The sequence below is a fragment of the Tupaia chinensis genome, unplaced genomic scaffold (genome assembly GCF_000334495.1).
Source record: "Tupaia chinensis unplaced genomic scaffold, TupChi_1.0 Scaffold140534_1, whole genome shotgun sequence".
Classification (NCBI taxonomy): domain Eukaryota; kingdom Metazoa; phylum Chordata; class Mammalia; order Scandentia; family Tupaiidae; genus Tupaia; species Tupaia belangeri.
This window is the reverse complement of record NW_006200409.1, coordinates 979,188-1,004,420: the sequence shown is the minus strand read 5'-3', so window position 1 is coordinate 1,004,420 and position 25,233 is coordinate 979,188. Positions and strand designations below refer to the sequence as shown.

The following is a 25,233-nucleotide window of genomic DNA, read 5'->3' as shown; positions in this document are numbered from 1 at the left end:
CTTAGCAAACTAAGTATCACCAAGGCCAAAGTCAATTTAGGGCTTGATATTCTCCCTAGTCCAGGACTTTTGAGAACCCCAAGCTGATGAGACTTGTGCTGACTAAGAGAGGGAGATGATGATGGTTCCTTCACCTGGTGCTGAAGTGATTTCAGGTCCCTTCCCCAAGCCAAAGTCCACTCCCTTCCCCAAGCCTTCTCTGTAGGGATATGTTCTTCTCAGACTCCCAAGAACACCACAATTTAGAATGTTCTATCTGTTATCCTCATAAACCACCAACTGCCTGGGAAAACCTGGCATCGTCACGTTCCAGTCCTGGCTTCTTGATGGAGTTTCTCTATTAAGGTACCCAGCAATGATTTGCCAGTCATGAGCCTTCTTCTTCCTCCTCACCACCGTTAGCTTTGCCACTTCATATGAGCTGTTCTCTGCACTTCTCAAATACTTAATCCTCACAAGACCCCTGTTGGGGAGATCTATTGCTATCCACAGTTTACAATGTGAGAAGATGGGGCCCAAGGTTACATGCCTAGCATGTGGTAGAGCCTAATGTGCAACCCTTAAGACCTAACCTCACAGACCATGTAGAATCCCTAAGCAGCCACGTGGCCTCATAGTCCTGCCCTCCCTGTGTGTTTCCTGCCAGCCCTGGAAGGGCTCTGTTCAAATAAGGCACTGCTCCCATAGTCAGCTTCCAGAAGGAGAAAGTCATGGGCCACTAAGAGTTCACAGTAATAATTCCCATATGATTAAGTGTCAGGAAGTAGGGGTTTAACCACAGCCCCGTAGCTTCTCTGCCTAGCCCTTATAGGCTCAGAATGAAGGCCAGTATTAACGTCTCTCCCTTTAGAGCCTTACATGGGAGGCAAGAAGAGTACCTTCCTACCTCCAGAGCAGCCCACAGCAGCTGGCAAATGAGTGACTCCACCCCATGGAATACCCCTTACTCCCAGAGGCGGGGTCATCGCCAAGCGCATTTTGGTTCACAAGGCTAAACTCATGCCTCTTTTTCCTTTAGGGTGACTCTGGAGGCCCTCTGACCTGCGAGAAGGATGGCACCTACTACGTCTCTGGGATAGTGAGCTGGGGTCTGGAATGTGGAAAGAAGCCAGGAGTCTACACCCAAGTTACCAAGTTCTTGAGCTGGATCAGAACCACCATCCAAACGGAGGCTACTACTATCTTCTGACCCTCAGGGCCCATATTCCTATGCACCCAGACAAGGGGAGACCTTGTGAGTGGCAGTGGACACCTCTTGGAACCTCCAAGAGGCCACACAGTGGAGTGTCCATGCTCTAAACCGAGACAATGGCTGTCCTTCCTGGGCCTTCCTAGTCCATATTTTGGGCCATTTCATCCATCAGGCTCCCTCTGCGTCTTCCCTGAGTAACTCAAGAAATGATGGAGTCAACACCAAGAATATAATGTGTGCTTCCTTTCCAAGAATTGTACCTTCTGGAAAATCAGTGTTCACAGAGACTGCCCCACCTCAGACATGCGCAAACACAGAATCACAAGACATCCAGTGTCAGTGGGTGCCACCTTGACATTTTTATTCCTCAGCCTGGGTACTCGAGGTCCTCAGCAGAACCAGCCATCCACACTTAGGTATTAGAAAGGACCAAAAATACAACACTCTCCATTTGCTTTGGGGGTTGTTATTTTAGTAAAGGCAGATCTGGGGATGGGTTGGTATGCCATTTTTACAGCTTGCCCAAATGGAGAGTGTCTAATTCACATCTCTGGCAAATAATTTTTCTCTCTGGCTCTTCGCAAGAACCGAAGGTGGACATCGCTCACAACAGCAGCGCCTTCTTCCTTTTGACGTGAAGAATCTCAGTGGCATCTGGGTTTACCTCTCCTTCCTGATGATCCACAGCATCCACCGGCTCTAGCCTCCCCTGCAGAAATCATACATATCCCCAAGTTAAAATGGAGGACCCCGCCCTGCTCCCCCAGGATACGCTCATATGCTCTGGGGGCATTTAGTATGCTCACTCTTCCTATCCCCAAGTTAAAATGGAGGACCCCGCCCCCCTCCCCCAGGATACACTCATAAACTCTGGGGGCATTTAGTATGCTCACCTTTTCCTTTCTTTCCCCTTCTTCCACCCCCTCCAAGAAGAAAACTCTCTCCTCAGGCAAGGATGAGAAAGAAGTCAAGGAATCCCTCATTTAACGTGGGATGTTTCTTCCGAACAAAGTAGGGTTCAGAATGCAGACTGTTGTAGCCAGCGAGTCCCTGACCCTTCCTGCGAATGCAACAAGCAAACAGTCGGCACGGTCTGGGCTGCCCTGGCCCAGGATTGATGTAGCCCCAGTAGGTTTGCCTCTGCAGAACTAATGGCTGTGACTTCAGAGAAAACCCTGCAGGAAGTTTAACCCGTGTGTCATCTGCACGGTCATCTCAGACCCATGAAATTAGGCGCCTTGCTCAAGCTGCATTTCACACTTCTTTAGAGCCAGCTGACCTTTGGCCAAAAATAAACTTTGAAAAGAAACACTGAGTTTGCCTTTCTCCCTGGCCTTGCAAGCTGGGGTGGGTTTGCAACTTGCTACTCACGTAAACGCCTCGGAGACCCAGGCCCCTTGCATTAGCCAGTTCTGCAGCCCGGCGAGCCATTTCCACTTTGTAGGAGCCAGGGGGTGTCCAGCCAACACCTCTGGTCAGGTTCAAGTCTGATTTGTACTTGACCTTGAGGGAAGGAGGGAGCAAAAGGAGTATGTCAGCAGGGTTTGGGGTAGTTTGATTGCCAAGGAAATAGAAATAAAAAGGCAGCCACGGGCCAGAGAATATGTTAACGTCAGTACTAGCAGGACTAGGGGAGCAAATTCATCTTATGCAGAAGCTCCCTGGCATGAGCACCCAGCGTGCTGAGAGCTGGGCCAGCTCATGGATCCCTTGCACCTTCCCACTCAAGTGACAGGAGCTGCCATAGGAGAGGAGGGTGGGGACACCTGGATCAAGTCTGAACTCCTACCTTGACTAACTCTGGCCTTAGGGAAGTGCGTCCCTTCTCTGGGCTTCAGTCTCTTCCCAGGGGAAGTGCGAGGGCTAGTTTAGGCAATTGCTAAGATCTCTTGGAAACAGTACAGCACAGCGATCAAGAACCTGGGCTCTCACATTAAACTAAATGAGGTTCATACCCCAGGTCTACGACTCATTTGCTGTGTGATTTTGAGTAAGTCACTTAACCTCTCTGAGTCTTGGGTTCCTCATCTGTAAAATGAGGTAGTCCTGGGGTTGCTGTGGGCTATATGGCACAATACTTGGAAAGCACTTGGTACAAAGCCCAATCCACAGTAGAGACGAGAAATGCTTGTTATTGTTACTACTCCTCTGGATCTTATCGCAGCCCTTTTTCCCCCAGAAGGTAACATGGAATGTGGGATTACAGCCTTCCCTTGGGAAGGAAAACCAGGGGAAGGGCCTCAAAAAGGCGGGGAAAGGTAGCTCACATCACTCTGAAGCTGGTGGGTCTTCTGTGCATGCTTCAGGCCCAACTGTTCTGGGTCGCAGGTGGGCTGGGGCAGGGGCTGCCTGTAATGCACATCGCTGGCCAATTGCTGGCTCCTCTTGGCTTGGAGGAATCCGGGCTGGTCTGTGCAGCTGTGGAACTGGGACCGACTCTTGGCAAAGTCCTTCTTGTACTCGTTGTCGCTCTGGAGTCTGCCGACATTGAGGAAATGCTTCATCCTTGGGTCATCGTTAATGCTGCGGTACCCAATCTGCAGACCCCGGTCCCTCAGGAAGGCCTCTTTGTACCGGAACTGTAAGTCAGAGGAGCACAGGTGGGTCATGGGGGCCCGTCTCCTCTCTGGAGCCAGCACCACTGATGGGGCCAGTCCATGGGATTTTCCGCAGGAAGCTCAACAGGGGGGGAGGTAATCCTAGTTGTGTGTCCTTGAGTCAGTTACTGAATCTCTCACTGAGTTCCAGTTTACACAGGAGAATCCCCATAGGAGGTTAAGAGGATTCAGACAGATGGGGCTCGGTGTCATGTCTGGCACTGGTTCATGACCATGGAATGATGGCAACTAGTATCACTGCTGCTTTAATTAATACTCCAACAGGAAGAGCAGTGTGTATGTTCTCAAGGAAGCCACTCTTCCTTTTATTCTTTCAGGGACCTACTCCAGTGCTCCTCAAACCACCCGTAGTGAAGGATCCGGCTCATTTGTCTTGCTTTCAATTTCTGAAGTGTTAAAGACTAATATGTGGTCCTCCTCCACGTGATAAGTAAGTGGTAGTGCCACATGCATTGTATAACACTCAAACCGGCCTGTACCCTGCTCAGTGAGAGGACTCCACCCATCCATCACATGCTTGGATGTTGCAACATTGAACTGCTAAAAGCATGTCTAAGAGTGCTTGCTCCTGATTTATGTCCTGATCTCACTGTGGACTAGCAGGGACCTCTTCATAGGAGAGCATGTATCTAGTGTGGAGGGGCATTTTCCTAGTCAATGACATCCTCCTCTTTGATAATAGCTGCCATGTTCTGAAGGCCTGCTGTGTGCCAGACACTTTAAAATAGATGTAGAAATTTGAGTTCAGAGAATTTAAGCAATGTGCCTAAGACAAACAGCCAGTTGCTGCATGACTAAGCCAGGATTTGAACAATAGTCAATGCAGGGCAAGGCAAAAGTCCTAAGTAATTCTACCACATTGCACTTCTGCTAAAAGAAGTGCCTTTATTGCATATTAACAAACCAATCAGATGTTCATTGATTTCTAGGTTTTCATACTCCTACTTTTAAGAGTGCTTCTCTTGGGCCAGCCTGTAGTGTGATGCTTAGGGTGGCTGGAACCCACATAGCTGACTACACAGTGTGAGTCCTGTACCCAGCAGTTTGAAAAACACACTGGGTGTGCATGCATGCTCCAAATCACAAAACGTGGGAGAAATGGAGCAGAAGGGATTGCAACATTCACTGTGAGGAGTGTTTTCTCACATTCTCTCTCTCTGGTAAGTGTACGTCCTCTCTACCACAAGTAAAAAAAAATTAAATTAAAAAGAGTGCCTCTATTAAAAAAGGAGCAGGCATACAACCTTCCTCAATATCAAATGCCTGGCTAAACTCTTATCAAACAAAGCCCATTTTTTTTCTTCTTTGGATTGAAATATGATGTGTGTTTCATTTTGGTGCAGAGAGGAGATCATCTCTCTCTTGGGGTCCTGGGGTTTCAGCTTCAACAGAACTGGGAAGACCAGAGTAAAACCCATTAGTGATGGAAGGAGAGAGAGCGGCATCTTACATCACTGGCAATCTCCCGGGATGCTCGGGCAGTCTGGAACGGGATCGCATCTAGCCTGAAGTCATAGCCTCCAGCCCGGGTCTGCTCCCAAGAGTTTCTGTAGACTTTCTAGATAGAGAAAACAAAGTCATGAGTAAGCAGGGAGTCACTCCACTCTCTGACATGCTGTTGGCTCTCTGCAGGAGTGGTTCCTAAACACTGGTACCCTCTAGTTTGTTGGTTCCCGGTGGCAGAGCCCATGGCTCCAGGTCCAATTGTGGGGACTCCTCAGCTCTGGGATTGGTGGGGCTGGTCATGAAGGGCTTCACTGCTAAGCCCCAATGTAATGTCAGTCCTGCCCTTGAGGTCCATCCACGGGTCTGACTCATCCACTGCACCCTGTTGGTATCAGAGACCCTCACTCCACTCCTTGGCCTTGCATTCACTTTCAGTGCCTCGGGTTTGCAGCTTCTAGATGCCAAAACTCAAAGTTCCAGAACTGCGTTTCTTCCCACGTGCTAAAAGTGCTGTTCCTTGGGTCTTGGCACACATGTGTTCGTTAGTCGGCTGACTTCCTGGGGCCCCTCAGCCTGGCTTTGATGCCAGGGCCCACACTGTCACGATGAGGCACGCTGCCTCTCTTAGATACCTCCGGCGCCTGCACGAAGGGAAGAGCCTTCACCTGAATTGAATTTATTGTCAAGAACCTGACCGAGTACCTGACCCATGTGTTTCATATCTTCCTCTTTCATTTTTTTCCCTTTTCAAGTTGTTCTCACATGCCCTCTGGGAGTCTGTAATCATATCCTCTTAGTCCTCGGGTAGACCTGCATCACCGACAGAGGCATCAAAATCTGCTGTGCCTTCATGTAGCTAATATTTTTTTTAAGATAAGGGAATGGTTCCATGAAAGGAGTCATCCAGAGATCCCAGTGGAGAGCTATACTTTATTCAGCCCCAGAGAAGAGGGACAGCAGGAGAGGCACATCACCAACAGATGACAAAGTGACAGCCCCAGATCATGTAGGTCACTCACTCATTCTGCGATCTATAGCAAGTCACGGTGCCCTAAGAACCTTACCTTTGTCACCTGGAAAATCAGGTCAAAGCTGATGATTTGTTGTAGAGGGGGCTGGGGAGGTTAAGCAAAGGAGGAGTGGCAAATGAAAAGCAAGGGACCCACCCCATCCCACACTGGGCCTAGAATAAGAGGGGACCACCAAATGCTGGGGCCAAGCACGGTGGGTCGCATCATTCTATGTACTATAGTCCATCATCACCTCCACCTTCATCATCACCTCCGACTGCAATACCCAACCACAAACCATGAGCCAAGTACCTACTCTGTCCAAGACCCTGGACATAAAGAACCAGTAAACGCTGGGGTGATCACCTAACAGAGGGATCACAAACAAAACCCAAATGATTATATTGACTGGGTCTCCACTGGGTTTAGTGGCTAAAACTAAAAGCTATTGGCAAGGGGAGGAGCTCGTATGACAACAGCAGTCCCCCCCAGCATTGCACTTCCCATCGTGGTGGCTTCACAAAGAAGACCATAGCAAACAGAGTCAAATCCTGGTGACTCTCTGTGAGGGAGATATGGCGCCTTCCTCGTGAAAGCCTCTGCACCGGATCAGGGCTAATGACGCCGAACTTTACACCATATCCAATTCCACACTCACCCTGCTTTGAACCCAATGCACCCCGGCTCCTAAGTGTCTATAACTCAGGGCTAGCTAGAGACCATGGCCCAAATTGGGGTTCTCTCCAGTGCACTGGCTCCCTTTCTCCTGCTGTCGTCTCCCTGTATACTATTTGCTTGATTGTGATCACTTCCTCCCCGAGTTATTTTATTCTGTTGAGGTTTTTGCCTTGCCACTGGGAGTCTTTAGATTCCGTAGGCTCTTTGATTTGGAACCCTGGGCATTCCTCTTCTTTATCACAGTGGGCACAGTTTTGTCCTCATCCTCACACATTAGAGTCATTTGATTTTGAGTTATTTCGGCTGCCTTACACATCTCAATGGCTTTCTTTGCCCAGGAAGGTCACTTTCCCTCCACATCTTCCTCACAGAGCACTTGATCCAATTGTGCGCATTCTACACGCCCCCGAAGAAGTGCTCTTTCAAAAGAGGTTCATGAGTTCTCCATATCCGCATACCCTGGCGGCTAATTTCAGCTCCAGGACTCTGCAGACTGATGTCCCTTATGAGAGAGACGATGCTCCTGTCACCAACCTGGGGTGGCTGTCCTCCTTAAGCTGGGTCCCAAACAAACTGGCAGTTTCAGCCCAGTTCCCACAGCTCTGGATCTCCAATAGTTCCTCACATGGACGCCTGGCCTTCCCCCATCCTCGAAGCATTAATGAGCTGGATGTTTTGTGCCAGCTCTGCTGAGGGGGAGGTCCTGCTTCCCCAGATGGAGGTCAGCCCACCAGAGCTGCTGTTCTAAAATTATCCCTTACACATCCCTCAAAAGCATCAAATGGTCATAATAACTCATATTTACAAAGCACCATCGCATTCACCGCGTGGGATCCCACAGGGCTTTACAAACGCAACAAACTAATACACACGCTAACTAGAAGGCGCCTCTCGCCAGCCCCTGTGAGGCAGCCACCTCTGGGGTGAGCGGTAGCAGCTGTTGATCTGCACGGAGCCCCAGGACACAATGGCCAGGCCAGGGAGGGAAGAATGGCCGGACTCTGGGAGGCCCCGCGCTGCCCCAGGCCGACACACTCAGCCTGTGTTATTCTGATCTGACAGTGTCTTTTGATTCCACCGCCTCTCTACCTGTTATCTGAGGATCACAGCTTTGCTGGCCAAGCAGCCGCCTATTCTATTACAACCAGGGGCCTCCAACTCCTGCTAACAACAAGTCTGGGTTTAGGAAACAGCGTCTCGGTTACGCACGCGAAGGGCACATGTCCGAGGGAAACTAAAGTGTGGAGGCCACAGTCCCACGCACAAAGGAGTGCGCTTGATTTGGCCCGAATGGGTTACCGTGACAGCGGCTTTCCCAACTGCAGGGTGACACTGGCGCCAACTCCGTTTCCACAGCTAGGCCTCTGAAAGGCCAAGGGGAGGGATCCGAGAAACAAACTGAGCAGGAGCCTACATCTGCCAGACCAGGGGACCACTTCCCTGACTGTGCCCCAAACACGACTGAGGTCTCTGGAGCCATGCCTAGAATCTGCTGGACGGGACCTCAGTTTAACACAACCCTATCCCCGTTTTACAGGTGAGGATACTGACTCCCAATGAGGAAAGCGATTGAAAGCTATACACATTGTCCCCACCTCAGTCCACTGTTTTTTCTGTTCCAATTTTTCCTTCCTGGGACTCGATCTTATTTTGACAAACAAAATCCATTTGGGGCCCAGATTATTTTATAAAAATAGGCACAGACCATATGAATCACTGGTTCACTTACGTCACTCAGATGCATCGCGTTGAGGCGGGCTCGGGTGAAATCAGGGTGGTCAGGGATCGGAGTGTATCTGTGCAGAGATTCTGCATCCCCTGACCTGTACAGGCGCTGTGGGTAAGACAGGCTCATGGTAAGTGTAGGACTGCTCTTGCTGAAAACACAGGTGAAAAGCAAAGCTGCACATTCCTTTTTCTCTCCTCCCCTGAGTGTCCCCTGGATTGCATAGAACCCAGCCCATCCATGGAGAGTATCCCTCCTGAATCTACCATTTGAGAGAGGATGCCTATGTGGCCAAGGTCAGCTGAGGGTGACTGGTTTTAAATAGACCCCAAGGATCACGAACCAACATCCTGGTTGTCATACTTGTGTGTTTTACACAACTTAAGATGTATGGATATTCCAGAGATCTTTGCAACTGAGCATGGGACATGATTTTTACTAGTAACAACATTCAGCCCAATGCCTTATTGTTTAACATCCACAGTCATAGTAATAATACTGATGATAACATTACACATAGCTGATAAGTCCTTTCTATCAAATAATGTCTTACTATGTGTTCAAGAAATTAAGTTTTCTATAACCCAGTGGGTCCCAGGAAGACACAATCTTACAAATCAAGGTTTATCTTGGTTGCTATTTTTAAGTAGCAATTTAAGAACTGCAAACAGTTTTAGAAAATGTTTGAATCTCATCTATTTTTATTATCATTATCATTATTATTATTATTAGAGATTTCTGCTATAGGACACATGAGCTCACCAGAGAGACAGACAGAAAGTGAGAAATCACCCCTCAGAGGGGATGGCCACACCACAACCCCTTCCCCTCCATTCTCCTCTCAAGTCTTTGGGCATGCATGCACACGTACCTGGCATGAGTTTTAAGCCACCAGGTCCAGAATTCGAACCATGGTTGACCATGTGGAACCATTAACATAACCATTAACATAACATGACCATTATGCCATCTGCTGGTCTGAGTTTCATCTATTTTTAAAGAGGAAATGATAATCTTCTAGTCCATTCCCAAATTCAGTTTGGGCTTTACAAAGATGAACCAATGAGATCATTCCGATTCTATCTGAGGATAGAGCAGCTTTGTCACTGTGCATGCAGAACTGGATCTCTTGACAATGTCAGGGGGAAAATAAACCCTAACTTCCCATTCCTTGAAATAAATATAGGAGAAAGAAACTAGGACTAAATTATACAGAAAATAAAAGAAAAAAATCTTGAATATAGTAGTTTCTTCTTAATTTTTCTAATTGATTTATATTAAACTTTTAATTCTGTTTTCGTTATAGGCAATTAAGATGTATCCAGTCAGTTCTGTAGCCAAAGTAGTTAAAGGGAGCTGGGTAATACATGGCCAACAGCAGTTCAAATCCTGGCCCTGGTGGCTTGAAAAACATGCTGGGCCTGCATGCGTGCCCCAAATCCTGACGGGATGGAGAAATGGAGAAGAGATTGCAGCATGATCAGGTCCCATTGCCCACCCCCTGCCCCGCTCTCTCTCTCTCTCTCTCTCTCTCTCTCTATGAAGAGCATATGCACCCTCTGGCAGTTAAACAAAAGATATATATCTAACCTAGAGTTTGGTAAGGGATCATCAATAATACTTGGTATTATTATCATTATGATTATGAGTCAAATCATGACAAGGAGCGTTTATTGAGGACTTACTATATTCCAGGAGCTCTCTAAAAGCTTTATGTGCATTTAATCTTCATCTGATTTGCCTAATCTGATAAAATCATTGTTATCATTATCCCCCCCACTCCACCACCTCAAAGGGAAGTGAGGTTAGAAGAGATTAAGTAATCGCTCCAAGATCCCCTGGTAGTAGACAACAGGTGTGCATGCACATCTATCCAGAGTCTGTGTCCTGAAGCACTGACCACTGTGCAGTAGTGCCCCAGTGCATGCTTAGGATGAGGAGTGAAAAAGCACCTACCTCATTGCAGTGCAGGTAGCTGTTCTTGGCATGAACCAGGTCTGGGGAGTCTACCACTGTGGTGAACTTGATACTGTCTGGTTTTTTACGATATTTGGTCTAAAAGAGGGAGAAAATGATTCCCACAAAACACAGTCAAACATCATGCATTTTTGAATGCAGCCTCACCCTGCCTTCTCAGTACCAGTGTCAATTATGTTATTGGAAAACAAGTCTCTCTTCTCTTGTTAACAACCAAGAGTGTGGAAAAGACTACCTCTGAGATCAAGAATGTCTTTTAAGTATTTACTCTCTTAATGAAGGAGGCTACAAAATACCATGGCTCCTCACAATAAAGAATTTGATAAAAGATAGGGTTTGGTATCAATGTGGCCCTGCTCAGACTCTGTTCAAATATGTTCTGTTAAAAGAAAGTAAAGGAGGCAGTCGCTCTCAAGGGAATTCCAGGGCAGGAATCCCCAGGCCATCAATACGGTGGTCATCTTTCCCTGTGCAACTTTTAATACTGTCTGAAATCAGATAGCCCCTGGACCCTGGGCACCATCAGTAAACTCAGTAGGTGAGTGGCAAATTCTTCTCTCTCCCAATGAAAACAAAGAACCAAGTTTGACCATAATTGTACAGAATGTATTTAGGGAGAATCTCCTAATATTGGGTCATCAGAAAAGTCATGATGGGGACTAGCAGTTGGCGTAATGGCTATGTCGCTGGACTCCCATGTAGTCGACAGTGGTTCGAGTCCTAGACCTTGCAGCTTAAACTCACACCGCGTGCCCAAGAACTGAAGAGGAGAATGGAGGAGAAGGGATTACGGCGTGGCCATCCCCCTCCACCCCGGGAGGGGTGATTTCTCGCTTTCTATCTCTCTGTCTCTCTCTGTGTTTCTGGTGAGCACATGTGCCCTATAGCAAAAATCCCTTTCAGAAAAGAAAAAAAAAAGTCATGATGTACTTTTCTATGGAAAAAAATGTCATATTTCCAACAACCCAATACATCATGCCTCTAGTTTTCTAGCAATCATTCATGTGGAAGAAATCTTATTCTGTCCTGGGGCTTGGCTGCAGATGGCCCCAGAAAAACACTGGGAGTCCAGTGGCTGGGGGCCCTTTGGGGATCTACACTCCATAAATAGGTTCACTCTTTAAAAGTAAATGCTAGGTTGCCCTTGAGTTCTGGTAGGAACAGGTCGATGGTACCTCGCTGATGAGTTCTCCAGCCTTCTTTGCACTCTCCATCTGCGGGGATCTCAGCGTCAGCCACCCTATGCCCTTCATGCCAATCAGGTCTGACTTGTATCGCAACTGCAGCAAGAAAATCAGGCATTTATCGGGAGAGTGTCCAAGACCTACAAGGCCTTTCAAGAAGATCCTTGACTAGTAACAGTTGCAATAATGCTTCACCACAGCATTTCAGCATCTTCCTGGGAGGCATATTCTGAATGCCCTCAAGTCGAACTGTTTGATTTACGCATTCCTCTAGGAAGTAAATAATTAATTTTGCACAAGATACAAAATCCTTCCCTACCCCCAGGGAGTTGGCAGGATTTGAAGCAGAAGGTAATGACCTAGGAGAATGACCACTTAAAGAAAGAGCTGAGATACATGTTCGACTCCAGGTAGCAGTGGGATTACTTCATTTCATTCTGCAAGTGAGGCTATGGACCGCCGACATAAACAGCAACCTCCTACACACTGTTGAGTTGATAAAAGGGCTCTGAACACGGATCACACCTGCTTGCTGTGACCTGAGCAAATCGCTTTACCGAAATGTGACTCAGTTTCTCTCATGATGCTACAAGGTCCATAGCAACCCCTCTGTGCATAGCCGAAGCCCAGCGAGTCCTCAGAGACAAAAGTCACTCGTCACGTTAGATTTTCGTTCTTGCATTTGTGACACCAGAGAGAGCAGAAAGTCAATTATTGCAGGATTTTAAACAATGAAACAAACTTAGAAACAACCAACTAATATGGAGCAAGCCATTTTCATCTTTTCACATTCCTCCTCCCTCTGCTGCTGATTATGATTTGCTTATACTGCAAAACTAGGCTAGCCTTCTCCTCTTTCCTTGTTTTTAGGACGCAGAAGATCAGGACTATAGTATCATTCCCGGGGGGAAAATAATATGGGGTGCTCTAAGACAATAGGTCTGATTAGGAGCCTCCTAAAACATTAAATCTTATTAGGAGTCCTTGATCCGCCCACTGTCACCTACAATGAGACAGTTGCCTGAATGCTTTTCTTCTTCTCTTTATGGAAATTAGGCATTTTTAAAGGTGGAAAAAGGCTCTCTAAGGAAATCTAAAATTTGGATCTAAACGAAGTTGATGGCATTTCTCTAATTTAGATATAAGCTCTGCTGTAACGCAAAATATCAGTGCAAAAATCAGCCTCTCGGCCTTTTTAGTTTCCTTTCATTTCAGGATTCACAGCGTTCCTCACAGCTGGCCTCAAAGAGGGTCCGTTTCTGATCTACTGTCTGCTGGTTAATGCCCCTGTGCAAATTCGACTCTGCTTTCCAACTGGTGCAGGGAGACATCACTCAGGCTGGGGAGCAGGTTTCAAAACCCCATGTCAGTAAGATTGCTTTGTATACCGCGATCTTTCAGTCTACACCGGCAAAGCTTTTGCCTTCCACTCTGATAAAGAACAGAGAAAATTGGATAAATTTCTAAGTTGGAGAGAATAATCCTACAGGGCCTCTTCACAGCCGGCCTTGCTCCTTTCATAAGCGAGATGAAGTGGGGAGCGTGCTTTCAACTTGCCTTTTGTTGAGCTGAACAGTACGATTTCAGGTAAGTCAGAAAGCAAGATGCGGGTTCCCCAAAGATCTGACTGCGCCACAGACTCTCTTATAAATGAATTGTCTATTGATATCTCAGCTCCCAGCCCAGCTTTGACTATTCACGTAGACCCTAAAAACAACACACCTGCCCCAGACTTCACGATAAAACAGGGGGACAGGGGAGACAAGTGGAGAAGAAACCGCTACCCGAAGATGGTTTGGAAGAAGAATTCTAAGATTAATAAGAGACCCTCCCAAGCTGCCCAACTGAAGCGGGTGTCCCCAAATGCTAGCCTCGCTCCTTTGCATACACGTATTAAGGTCTGGAAGCCACCTTCTGAGTCACACATGGGGTGTCCAAGTACCCCGTTTGGGAGTACTGTCACAAATGCACAGGCTATGGCTCTCAGTCCCTGAGTTCTAATTAATGCAGGAACAGTGTCAACAATGGAGCCCAGGAGGAGCCTGGGGGTAAAGGGATGTAGTTGTCATATTAATAAGAAACATTATAATCACTACCTTGTGTAGGGTGGGGTTTGCTTTAGACCCCTCACCCCATCAAGTCCATATACTATCCTGCAAATGAAGGGTTCTTATTTTCATCCATGGAACAATTTTTGTGTTCAAATGACTGGACTCTCAGAAGAGCCATCAGCTGCTTTGTTCTGATAGGGTGCTTATGAGAACAGACTCAGGAGCAGGGGACCTGGGTTCTCAGCCATCTGAGCAAGTCAGAGATTGAGCCAGGAGTTCACAGACAATATCTGCAAGCCCTGCTGGGATTCTTTTTAGCCGTAGAGTCCTGAGCAAGTCATTTCCCTGCCAGCTTGTGGCCTTGGGCAAGTTACTTAGATCATTGGAGCCCTACTGACATATCTGCAAAAACAGGAATAATACTAGAACCTACCAGTGTATTCAGTGAGATTATCTGTGCAAAATACTTCCACTAATGCCTGGCCCAGGGTGAGCATCCATAAATTTTAGTTCTCGTTATTCCTGTCGGGGAAACTGAAGCCGAGAGAGCTTAAGGAGACAGGCTGAGGTTACACGGCTATACAGGGCAGGGCCTGCACTGTCTCTGCTGACTCCCTGCAGCCCTGGTGTGAGGCCATAGAGCGAGCATGGAATAGCAGGCTTGAGAAGGACCTAAGAGGCAATGGCACGAGCACCTGTCCATGGTAAACAGTGCTTGGGCCAGGGCCTGTGTCTCAGGTGGGTTCCTGAGGCAAGCAGGACTTGGGCACAATGTGGGTGGTCCTGGCCTAGAAGAACTTAGCCCCACAGTGAGATCTCTTGGCTCTCTCTGGCCCATACAAAGCTTGCTCCCTGGCCCAGGTGGCGAGGCAGCACTAGCTGAAGGACGGGGGTTGCTGTCCTCTCCTAGCCTGCTAAACCGAGTGAGCGCCTGTTGAGTTTTTGTTTTCTCTTCTCAATAATATAGCCATGGGGACCAGCAGTTGGTATAATGGCTATGTTGCTGGATTCCCGCATAGTGGGCCATGGTTCAAGTCCTGGACCTGGTGGCTTAAACTCACACTGGGCGCGTATGCGTGTGTGACCAAGATCCTGAGAGGAGAATGAAGGAAAAGAGAATGTGGCATGGCCATCCCCCACCGGGAGGTGATTTCTCGCTTTCTGTCTCTCTGTCTCTCTCTGTGTTTCTGGCGAGCCCACACACTCTATAGCAAAAACCTCTCCAAAAATAATAATAATAATTTGGCATGTGAAACTGGATTTTTGATAATGATGGCAATCAAGCTGAAGTCTCAGAATCAGCTGGACATTTTAGGGTCTACCGTTCACAGTATATCAGAGTTCAGACTCTCAAATCAACCAGTGTAGTTTACAAGCAATATATACAACACAATATCACAATATGATCATTTAAAATTTAAGCAACAATTTCTTACCATTCAAAAATTTAACACATATCCTGTTCTTAAAATGTCAAAATAAGATTGTCAACTACTGTTTCTTGGGAAGAACTTCTTTTAAGATTATGTTCTACTTTTTACTGTGTTAAAATTGCCTTTCTCCTCAGAAAGAACAGTGACATAAATGAGGTATTGTTTAGTTTTTACTCACTTATTAAAATAACATCTGACATTATGTCGATACCACAGTTTAAAAAAAAATGTCTCATGAATCCTGAAAGTCTGAGATCATGGATCAACTTGAACCTCTTTGCTTTTCTGATGGAAAGATGGAGGCCTAGGAAGTGAAGGGGTGGGGTCAGGTGGGGTCAGGGTTCAGGTGGGGGTGCAGTGGTAACTCAGCTGAACCCATATGGGAAGGTCCCATTTTTGTGTCCGAGAACCTCCTGAAACATACTGGGTACACATATGTTTATGGCTGTGACCTGGGCTGGCTGAGACTAAAGGTAAATTGTGGCAGGAGGATCCTTTTGGGAATGCCTGTCTCTCTCTCTCTCTGTCTCTCTCTCTGCTTCTGTCTCTCTCTCTCTCTTATGGAAGAAATAAACTTTTTAAAACCTTTAATTCTGTTTTTGATTTTTTTTTAAAAGAGATTTTTGCTATAGAGTGGGTACACTCACCAAAGAGAGAGAAAGAGACAAAAAGCGAGAACTCGTCTGCCTAGGGGGATGGCCTTCTCTTTCATTCTCCCCTCATGATTTTGGGCATGCACACACTCACATGTGCCTGGAGTGAGTTTTAAGCAACTGAGTCCGAGACTCAATCTGCGGTCAACTACATGGGAGTCCAGCAATGTAACCATTAAACCATGCGCTGGTCCCTAATTATTATTATTTTTTAAAAGGTTTTTGCCATAGGGTGCATGTGTTCCCTGGAGAGAGACAAAGAGAGACAGAGATAGGAAAAGTGAGAAATCACCCCCTGCCCAGGGAGGACGGCCACACCAAAATCCTTTCCCCTCCATTCTCCTCCTGGAATTTTGCACATACACACACATGCTCCCAGCATGATTTTCAAGCCTCTCAGATGTGAACCGTGGTTGGCCATATGGGAATCCAGTACCTCAACCCCCATGCCACCTGCTGGTCCTAAATTTTTCTAAAGGACACATAGCCAGTAAATGACAAAGCTGGGCCTCTAACGCCATCATCTGACTCCCAGCTTGGCCCATCTGCCCTTTCCTAGATGGCCTCTGTATCTCTGGGGCCTGTTGTACCCCAGAAGGTTTCTCTTTTTCCCAGAAATAGGCTACTGAAAGAGGGTTCCTGGCTAGGCACCACACAGTCACGCTCTAAGCTGTTCTCGAGGGCCTTGGGATCATCTTTTAGCAAGAAGATCTTTGTTCATGGAACCTGGGCTGGCACTTCAGGAAGTAAGTCCCCTGTGCGGGGCCCACATAAGCTCACTCTACTCTATGGTGAATGGTGTGTTACTGCAGTGCCAACAAATCATGATGAATAATCAAAGGATTATTATTAATGAGATTTCATAGTAATAACTGATTATGTATTTATAATACCTCGCTTATTGCCACTTATAACTAAATGAAGAATAGTCATTGCCCTGAAGACAACTGGAATTGGGAGACTGGTGTAGGGACAAATTAAAACAGCTAATAGTTATTCTAGTGTTTCTATCGACTATCAAGCTAAGAGACTCATGTAGACCAGTTCTTCACTGAGAACCAGATTCTCGACTGGTATAATTTTTTTTTTTTTTTGAGAGGTTTTCGCTATAGGGCACGTGTGCTCGCCAGACAGAGAGAGACATAGAGACAGAAAGCGAGAAATCATCCCTCAGGGGGGATGGTCACACCGCAATCCCTTCTCCATTCTCCTCTCGGGATCTTGGGCACGCACGCACACGTGCCCGGTGTGAGTTTAAGGCACTGGGTCTGGGACACGAACTGCAGTCGACTACATGGGAGTCCAGTGACATAGCCATTATGCTAACTGCTGGTTCCCTCGACTGGTATAATTTTTGTCCTACAGAGAGATCTGGTAATATTTCGAGACATTTTCCATTGTCACAGAGGCGGGTGCTGTGGGCACTTATACAATAGAGGCCAGGAATGTTGCCAAATACCTTGCCATGTGCAGGAAGGGGCGCAGAGAGAGAATTATCCAGCTTAACAGGTGCTGAGGCTGAGAGGCCCTGATATAGGTGATGAGGGTTAACGTGACAACAGTACATAGGTTCTGTTCATTAATGAGAGCACCTTCCTCCCAGGGTTGTTGGGGGGTCTAGAGGGATGATGCAAGGCACAGTGCCTGCCACATTGTGTGTCACAATCCCATTGTCATTGGTACCATGTCCCAAGCTTAGGGAGGGTGTGGGACTTGCCTACATTCACAAAACCAGTAGTGGAGCTGTTGGATTTTTTTTTTTTTTGAGAGATTTTCACTGTAGGGCGTGTGCGCTCGCCAGACAGACAGAGAGAGACATAGAGACAGAAAGCGAGAAATCACCCCCCAGGGGAGATGGTCACGCCGCACTCCCTTCTCCTCCATTCTCCTCTCGGGATCTTGGGCACGCACGCACACGCGCCCGGCGTGAGTTTTAAGCCACCGGGTCCGAGACACAAACCGCGGTCGACTACGTGGGAGTCCCGCGACATAGCCATTACGCCAACTGCTGGTTCCCGGAGCTGTTGGATTTTGAATCTCTGAAGTCTGATTCCAAAAATTTCCACCATGAGAGAGGAGTTACTGTTCCTTCCACCTGCTTGGTACCCTTGCTGGGGTTAAGACCTCCCTGTCTAGGTCTCTGGGTCTATATCTGCACTCTGAGGGGACTACCCCTGCTCTGAGCTTCCTCCAAGAGAGCAGGAGGATTCAGAGTGTGAGTTCTGGCACCAGCCCTGACTGAACTCCTTCCACGTGGTCTCCTCCATAAAACAGGAGCAACACTGTCCCCACCCAAGAGCACAGCAATAAGGATAAAATAATAGCAAGCAGTGGGTGAGTGTCAGCATTGGTTGCATTATTCATATCAGCTCACCACCATCATCCTTCCTCTACATAGCCTGGCCCTGTTCTCTCTCTCTGACCCCTCTCACGCGCTTGCTTCACCCTTGCTGCAAATACATCAAGGTTGTACCTGCCCAGGTTCTTAGCCTTTGAACTTGCCATTCTGTTTGACTGAAGTGCTCTTTTTTCCCTTGTTTCCTTCAGGCCTTTGCTCAGATGCCACTTTTGCAATGGGAACTATCCCGACTCTGTATTTTAAACTGCATGTGTCCCTGTACACACACCATCAACACCCTGCTACCTGCTTCCCTGTTCTATTTGTCTCCATAGCATGCATCGCCATCTGACACACAATCTATTGTACTTATTTATCATTTGATCTCTCTCTGGCATAATGAAAATTCCATGAGCACAAGAATGTTTGACTCTCATTGACTGCTGCATTCCCAGGGCCTAGAATGATGCCTGTAACAGGGCACATACTCAAAAAATATATGTTGAATGACTGAATGAATGTATCCAGTTTGGATGACATGGACCAAGCCAGTCACAGTTGGAGGCAGAGGTAGGGGACAGGGAAAGGCAAAAGAGGAAGCTGAGATTCACTCCCAGGCTTGATGGGAGCAAGTAGGTTGGAACAGTTTGAATTCCAGGAGCACCCTTACCTCACTCTGCAAGGCATGTGCTTTCTTGGCCCAGGACATCTTCAGGTCCTCCGGCAATGCCGTGAACTCGTGGTATTGTGTCCTGTAGTCATGGCCGCTCGCCAGGGCCTGGGCTTTCCTGGCATGAACCAGGTTCACCATGTCCATGGGGAGGTGGCACTGGGCTTGGCTGCTGGCTGCCTCCTTCCTGTACTGATGCTCGCTCTGCAGCTGACCCATCCGCCGGCAGTGCTGGAGTCGGGGGTCATCACTCACACTCCGGACGCCAATGAGCCTCCCTCGCTCCTTTACAAAGTCATATCTGTAGAGAAACTGGAAGGGAGAACCAGCTGGTCAGGGGCTGGTATTCAGCCTGCTTAAATTCCATCTGTGCATTTTCATTGCACACTCAAGAAAAATCACTCTTTCTTACACTAGGAAGTGATGATTATAAGAAAAAATCACAGTGGGGCTGGCCTGCGAGCATGCCTTCCTCCCTGGAGGATGAACAATTAAAACACAGCTCCATTCTTCCTATCTAATTAAAATCAGATCCTCAGAACCAAAGGAAAGGCCTCGCTCCCCTTACGTGTCCTATGGCCAAAAGGAATTTATCACAAAGGGTAAAAGAAAAATTTGTGCTTTATCCGTTCGCGCTTGGCAAAACATTAAACCCAAAAGACAGGATCCATTTATTTGAAGTCCACATTTTCTGTGATTTGTTTGTGGGAAGGAGAAAGTCACCTTCATGTCCCCAAGCTATGGACGTTATCAACAGAGTGGCTGAACACAGCTGGCAAATCCTAACACCAACGCGCGAAACTACAGAGAGCCAAGAGGGAGACGTGTTCGGGCTGCATTGCCATTTCTATCCAAGTTCTCTTTCTAATTCTGGGTGGAGTTAGAAAACAGGCAGTTCGCACATTACAGGGGGACTGCTGCCTACACATTGCAATTAGAAATAAATCATAATTTCCTTCCTGTGGGAGCCCTTTGCCTGAGCTTAGTCTCTGATTAACAGAGCCTTTCTCTCCCTCCCTCCGTCAAAGAATCTCATTCATAACTAATATATTCTGCAGGTGACATCCTGTCTCAAATGGTTATAGATTTGCTTTAATTCAGGAAAATCAGCCGTAGACATTGTTTTACATGAAGTTAACAGAAATTAGGCAAGATGGAAGGTCATATCATTCAACTCACATCACTAGCTATGTCTCCAGAGGCCCGAGCAGCCTGGAAGGGGAGAGCCTCTATTGTCAGTTTGTAGCCTTGAGCACGAAGATTATGCCAAGACTCCTTGTATTTTGCCTAAAGTGGGAACACATGTAGATCTTGTTACAAAAAAAAAATAAAATAAAATAAAACAAAAATATTACATGAGTCAATGAACAAAGGCTAACCCTTTCATTTGTAGCACAGTGTTCCGGAATCGATTTCTATTTTGTGGAGAAAATCTCATTAGCACACACCCTGTAAGCACACATATGTACTCACATTTGTGAAAAGGCACATTTAACATGGGCATCTGAAACACATTTTAAAAAGCTTTCTTGCACAACAGCAATGTCCCTGTTAGATCAGTTCACAGACACAGACATAGGTAGTTGTGGAGCATGCTTGAACTGAAGCAACCAGAAAGGCTTACATCACTCAGATTGGCTGCATTCATCTTAGCTCGGACGAACTCAGGCAGACCCAGGGTCATTGTGTACTGGTGTCTCAAATCTTCTCCGGCAGCTTTATAGAGACGCTGGCAAATGGAGAAAAGCAAGAAAGACGGAGAGAGGGAGGGAGGAAGGAAGGAAAGAGGATAAGTGCTATGTATTTTGGTAGTACAGATGTCCCTTGTTTGCAGTTGGGGAAACTTATAGAAAAAGCTGTTTGCTGTGTCATGAATACACCTTCAGCTTTGGGCAAGGTTTTTTGTTTTGTTTTTTTGTTTTTTAATAAAGACAGTCTTTCATGAATCAAGTTGAGTAATGTTAAAGGAGTGTATAAGAAATTGCAATTTGCTTTGCTACATAATAGGCTGAAGAAAGAAAAATAAATTTAAGAATACTACTGAGGTGGCTCACATTGCAAACATTTTCCTTGAGGACACAACATAAAGATGATACCAAATCTGGGAAATGCAGGTCTGCATGATGGAAGGGAGATTGTGAAACGCTGGTCTACATACTCTCCTAAGGCCTGAGATACTTTCTATTGGTGTGTTCACACCAATGTTGCCTCAATGGCCTCATCCAGTATAAAAATATCTGTTCTCGTGATTAGAAATGGGTGTATTATGGCTGAGTTCTCAAAGGCCAGAGGCCATTGTAGAAGGCATTTGTGAGCACCCAGTTCACAAAGTAGACTAGAAAAGTGAAATATAAATTTAAAGTTCATAATGTCACAAAGCAAAAATGAATTAAACCCAAAATTAGTAGATGAAAAACAGTAAAGATCAGAGCATAAATAAATAATATTGAAACTAAGAACACAATATGAAAGATCAATGAAATAGAAAGGTTTTTTAAAAAAGTAAACAAAATGGACTATTAGCCATACAAAGAAAAAAGAAAGAAGTCCCAAATAAATAAAATCAGAAAAAAAATGGAAATATTACAAATGAAACCACATAAATAAAAAAGACAATGAGAGACTACCATGAACTATATGCGAACCAACTGGAAAACTTAGAAGAGATAGAGAAATTCGTCAACAAATAAAACTTACCAAGATTAAAGGAAAATAGAAAACCCGAATATATCAGCAACAAGTAACATGATTGAATCACTAAGTAAAATGTGCAGCAGGTTAGAGACTACTATGTTCTACATGCCAAAAATTGGAAAACTTAGAAGAGATGGAGAAATTCCTCAATAAAAATGAAAGAAAAATAGATCATCTGAATAGATCAGTAACAAGTAACAAGATTGAACCAGTAATTAAAAGTTTTCCATCAGGTCCAGAGGTTAAGGCACTGGATCTCACATGGCCAACTGCATGATTTGAGTCCTATACCTAGCAACTTGAAAAACACACTGGGCACATGTGTGTGCATGCCCCAAATCCTGAGAGAATGGAAGAGAAAGAGAGAAGGGATTGCAGTGAGGTCAGCCCCCTGTGTGCAGGAGGAGGTGATTTCTCACTTTTTCTTTCTCTCTCTCTGTTGAGTGCATGTGCCCTGTAGCAAAAACAAAAACAAACAAACAAAATCCTGTACTTTCCATATGATTTAGAAATTGCACTCTTGGGCATTTATTCCTTCACAAACTTAAATAAATAAATAATCTTCCATCAAAGGAAAGCCTGTGACTAGATGACTTCACTGCCATACTCTCCAAAACTTTTAAAGAGCAAACCAATTCTTCTCCAACTTTTCCAAAAATTGAAGGGGAGTGAATTCTCCCAAAGTCACTCCATGAGACCTCTTATACCAAAATTAAATGAGGACACACACACAGAAGAAAGCTACAGACCAATATTCCTGATAAATATATGCACACAAGTATTAAAAAAATACTAGCAAATTGAGTCCATCAACACACCAAAAATATTATACACCAAGTTGGTTTCTTCCTAGGGATGCAACATATACAAATCAATAAATGTGCTATATCACATTGGCAGAATAAAGGATAAAAGGCATATGACATCTCAGATGCAGAAAAAGCATTTGATAAAATTCAACATTGCTTTATGATGAAAACTCTTGACAAATTAAGAATAGAAGGAACATTTATCAACACAATAAAGGCCACGTGTGACTAAGCAGATATACTGAATGAAGTTAAAAACTTCCTCTAAGAACTGAAATAAGACAAAGATGCCTATTCTTCATCCCTTTTACATGATATAGCACTGGAAGTTCTAGCCAGAGAAATTGGACAAGAGAAAGAAATAAAGAGAATTTGAATTGGAAAGAGAAAAACCAAATTGTTCCAATTTGCAGACAATATGATCTTATATCTAGAAAAACCTAAAGAATACGCTAAAAAAAAACCTCTTAGAACCAATAAGTGAATTCAGTAAAGTTGCAGGATACAAAATCAGCACACAAAAATCAGTAGCATTTTATACACCAATAATGAGCTAGCTGAAACAAACACAGTAGAAACACACCCACACACACCCACACACACACACACATAAAGAATAAATTTAACCAAGGAGGTAAAAGAACTCTATAAGTGCAAAAATAGACAAGTGGTAGTATAAACTTAAAAAAGCTTCTGGATAGCAAAGAAAACAATCAGTAGAATGATGAGACAACCAACAGAATAGGAAAAAAATTTTGTGAACTATTTATCCAACAAAGGACTAATACCTGAATATACAAAGAACTTAACTCAACAACAGAAAAGCCAAATAAACCAATTTAAAGGGCCTGGGGAAGGACATTTGGAGGAGGGATACAGAGGCAGAGCAGTGACAGGACGGGGAGGTGTGGTGCTATCTGTTGAAGATATTTTATAGCTTTATCAACTGGACTAGGGAGAAATGTTCACCTGTTGAAATATTCACTTTGTAAGCTAAATAATGTGATCAAATGTATAAAAAATAAAATTAAATTAAAAAGATAATACAGGGAAAAAATGAAAAAAGAGCACGTGATCTGAACATATATTTCTCAGAACAAGACAGACAAATAGTCAAAAAGTGTATGAAAAAGTGTTCAACATCATTAATCATTAGAGAAATGCAAATCAAACCCACAAGAAGATATCGTCTCACACCAATTAGAATGATTATTATTAAAAAGATGAAAAACAAAAAAAAATATTGGTAAGGAAGCAGAGACAAAAGAACTCTCACACATTTTTGTTGGTACAATCATTATAGAAAACAGTATGGAGAGTCCTAAAAAATGAAAAATGGAACTATCATTTGATCCAACAATCCCACCACTGAGTATATATATCCAAAAGAAAGGAAATCAGCATGTTGAAGAAATATCTGCACCCCGTATTTACTGTAGCACTATTCACAATAACCAAGATGTGGAATCAACCTTAATGTCCATCAACAGATGAACAGATAAGAAAATGTGTCATCTACACATGATGGAATATTATTCAGCCACTGAAAAGGAGAACTCCTGTCATTCTCAACAACATGGATAAGTTTGGAGGATACGACATGTAGCGAAATAAGCTAGACACAGAGAGAGAAATAGCACATGTTCTGTCTCATATGAGGAAGCTAAAAAAGTTGATCTCAGTGTTGGCAAGGCTGGGGTGAAAAGGGTGCCCTCCAAAAGAGTTGATGGGAATGTAAATTAGTATGACCACTAAAGAAAACCATGTGGAGGTTCCTCAGAAATCTACAAATAGAACTTCCATATGACCCAGTAATTCCGCTCTTTAGTTTTTTTTTTTTGAGAGGTTTTCACTAGAGGGCGCATGCACGCGCCAGACAGACAGAGAGAGACATAGAGACAGAAAGCGAGAAATCACCCCCCAGGGGGGATGGACACGCCGCAATCCCTTCTCCTCCATTCTCCTCTCGGGATCTTGGGCACGCACGCACACGCACCCGGCGTGAGTTTTAAGCCACCGCGTCCAGGACGCGAACTGCGGTCAACTACGTGGGAGTCCAGCAACATAGCCATTACGCTAACTGCTGGTTCCCAGTAATTCCATTCTTAGGTATCTACTCAGAGGCTAGGAAAACCTTCAGTCAGAAAAACACTTGCACATCCATCTTTATTGTAGCATTATTCACAATTGCTGGGAAGATATGGAAGAAAGAGGGATTGGGTGATTCTGAGTAACAGGTACAAAATTACAGCTGGATTAGAGGAATAAATTCTAGCGTGCAACAACACTGCAAGATGATAGACGACGATACCTAACAACAATTTATTATGTACATTTCAAAAAGCTAGGGGAGAATATTTTAAAAGTTCTCAACACCAAAAAATGATAAATGTTCGCTGTATAGATATAATTACCGTGATTAGATCACTACAGATTATACACTATACGAGCTCATGAATTCTACGCCTTTGGATTTCACCTTTCCCAGACTTACTATTTGGCTTAGGGTGAAGATGAGAACTAGTAGTATAAACAGCCAAATCCCAACTAACTTCTACTGACTTCTAAAAGTTAGAGTTGGAAAGAGACTCTCAAAAACTAAAGATGATTCAAAACTTTATTCTCTGGCAAGCTCATTTATTTCAAACTTGTAAGAGAACTATTAAGGAGACATAGAACCGATTAAGGCTGAAAAGATGATTTTTATGCAGTAAGATTTCTTCTCCTGCCTCTCCCCTCCACTGCAGACATCCA

General features: G+C 45.1%; 2 protein-coding genes across 4 annotated transcripts in view; one reads left to right on the top strand and one right to left on the bottom strand.

Moving 5' to 3' along the window:
• The window catches only part of HABP2 (hyaluronan binding protein 2), a 43,730-nt gene extending 42,418 nt beyond the window's left edge, over positions 1-1,312 (top strand). Inside the window, exon 14 of the mRNA XM_014593408.2 lies at positions 1,019-1,312. Within this exon, the coding sequence (XP_014448894.1) occupies positions 1,019-1,189 (171 nt within the window). The 3' untranslated portion in view covers positions 1,190-1,312. The remainder of the gene's footprint in view (positions 1-1,018) is intronic.
• Positions 1,313-1,482: 170 nt separating this feature from the next.
• The window catches only part of NRAP (nebulin related anchoring protein), an 89,708-nt gene continuing 65,957 nt past the window's right edge, over positions 1,483-25,233 (bottom strand). For 2 of the 3 annotated variants that reach the window (XM_014593405.1, XM_014593406.1), the window contains 9 exons: positions 20,601-20,705; positions 20,156-20,263; positions 18,977-19,288; positions 11,823-11,927; positions 10,627-10,725; positions 8,674-8,778; positions 5,261-5,368; positions 3,460-3,771; positions 2,081-2,695 (listed from right to left, as the gene is read on the bottom strand). In XM_014593405.1, coding sequence (XP_014448891.1) covers positions 2,447-2,695; positions 3,460-3,771; positions 5,261-5,368; positions 8,674-8,778; positions 10,627-10,725; positions 11,823-11,927; positions 18,977-19,288; positions 20,156-20,263; positions 20,601-20,705 — 1,503 coding nt within the window. In that variant the 3' untranslated portion in view covers positions 2,081-2,446. Of the gene's footprint in view, positions 1,892-2,028; positions 2,038-2,080; positions 2,696-3,459; positions 3,772-5,260; positions 5,369-8,673; positions 8,779-10,626; positions 10,726-11,822; positions 11,928-18,976; positions 19,289-20,155; positions 20,264-20,600; positions 20,706-25,233 lie in introns of those variants that run through there. The other variant, XM_014593407.2, reaches the window with a different exon arrangement.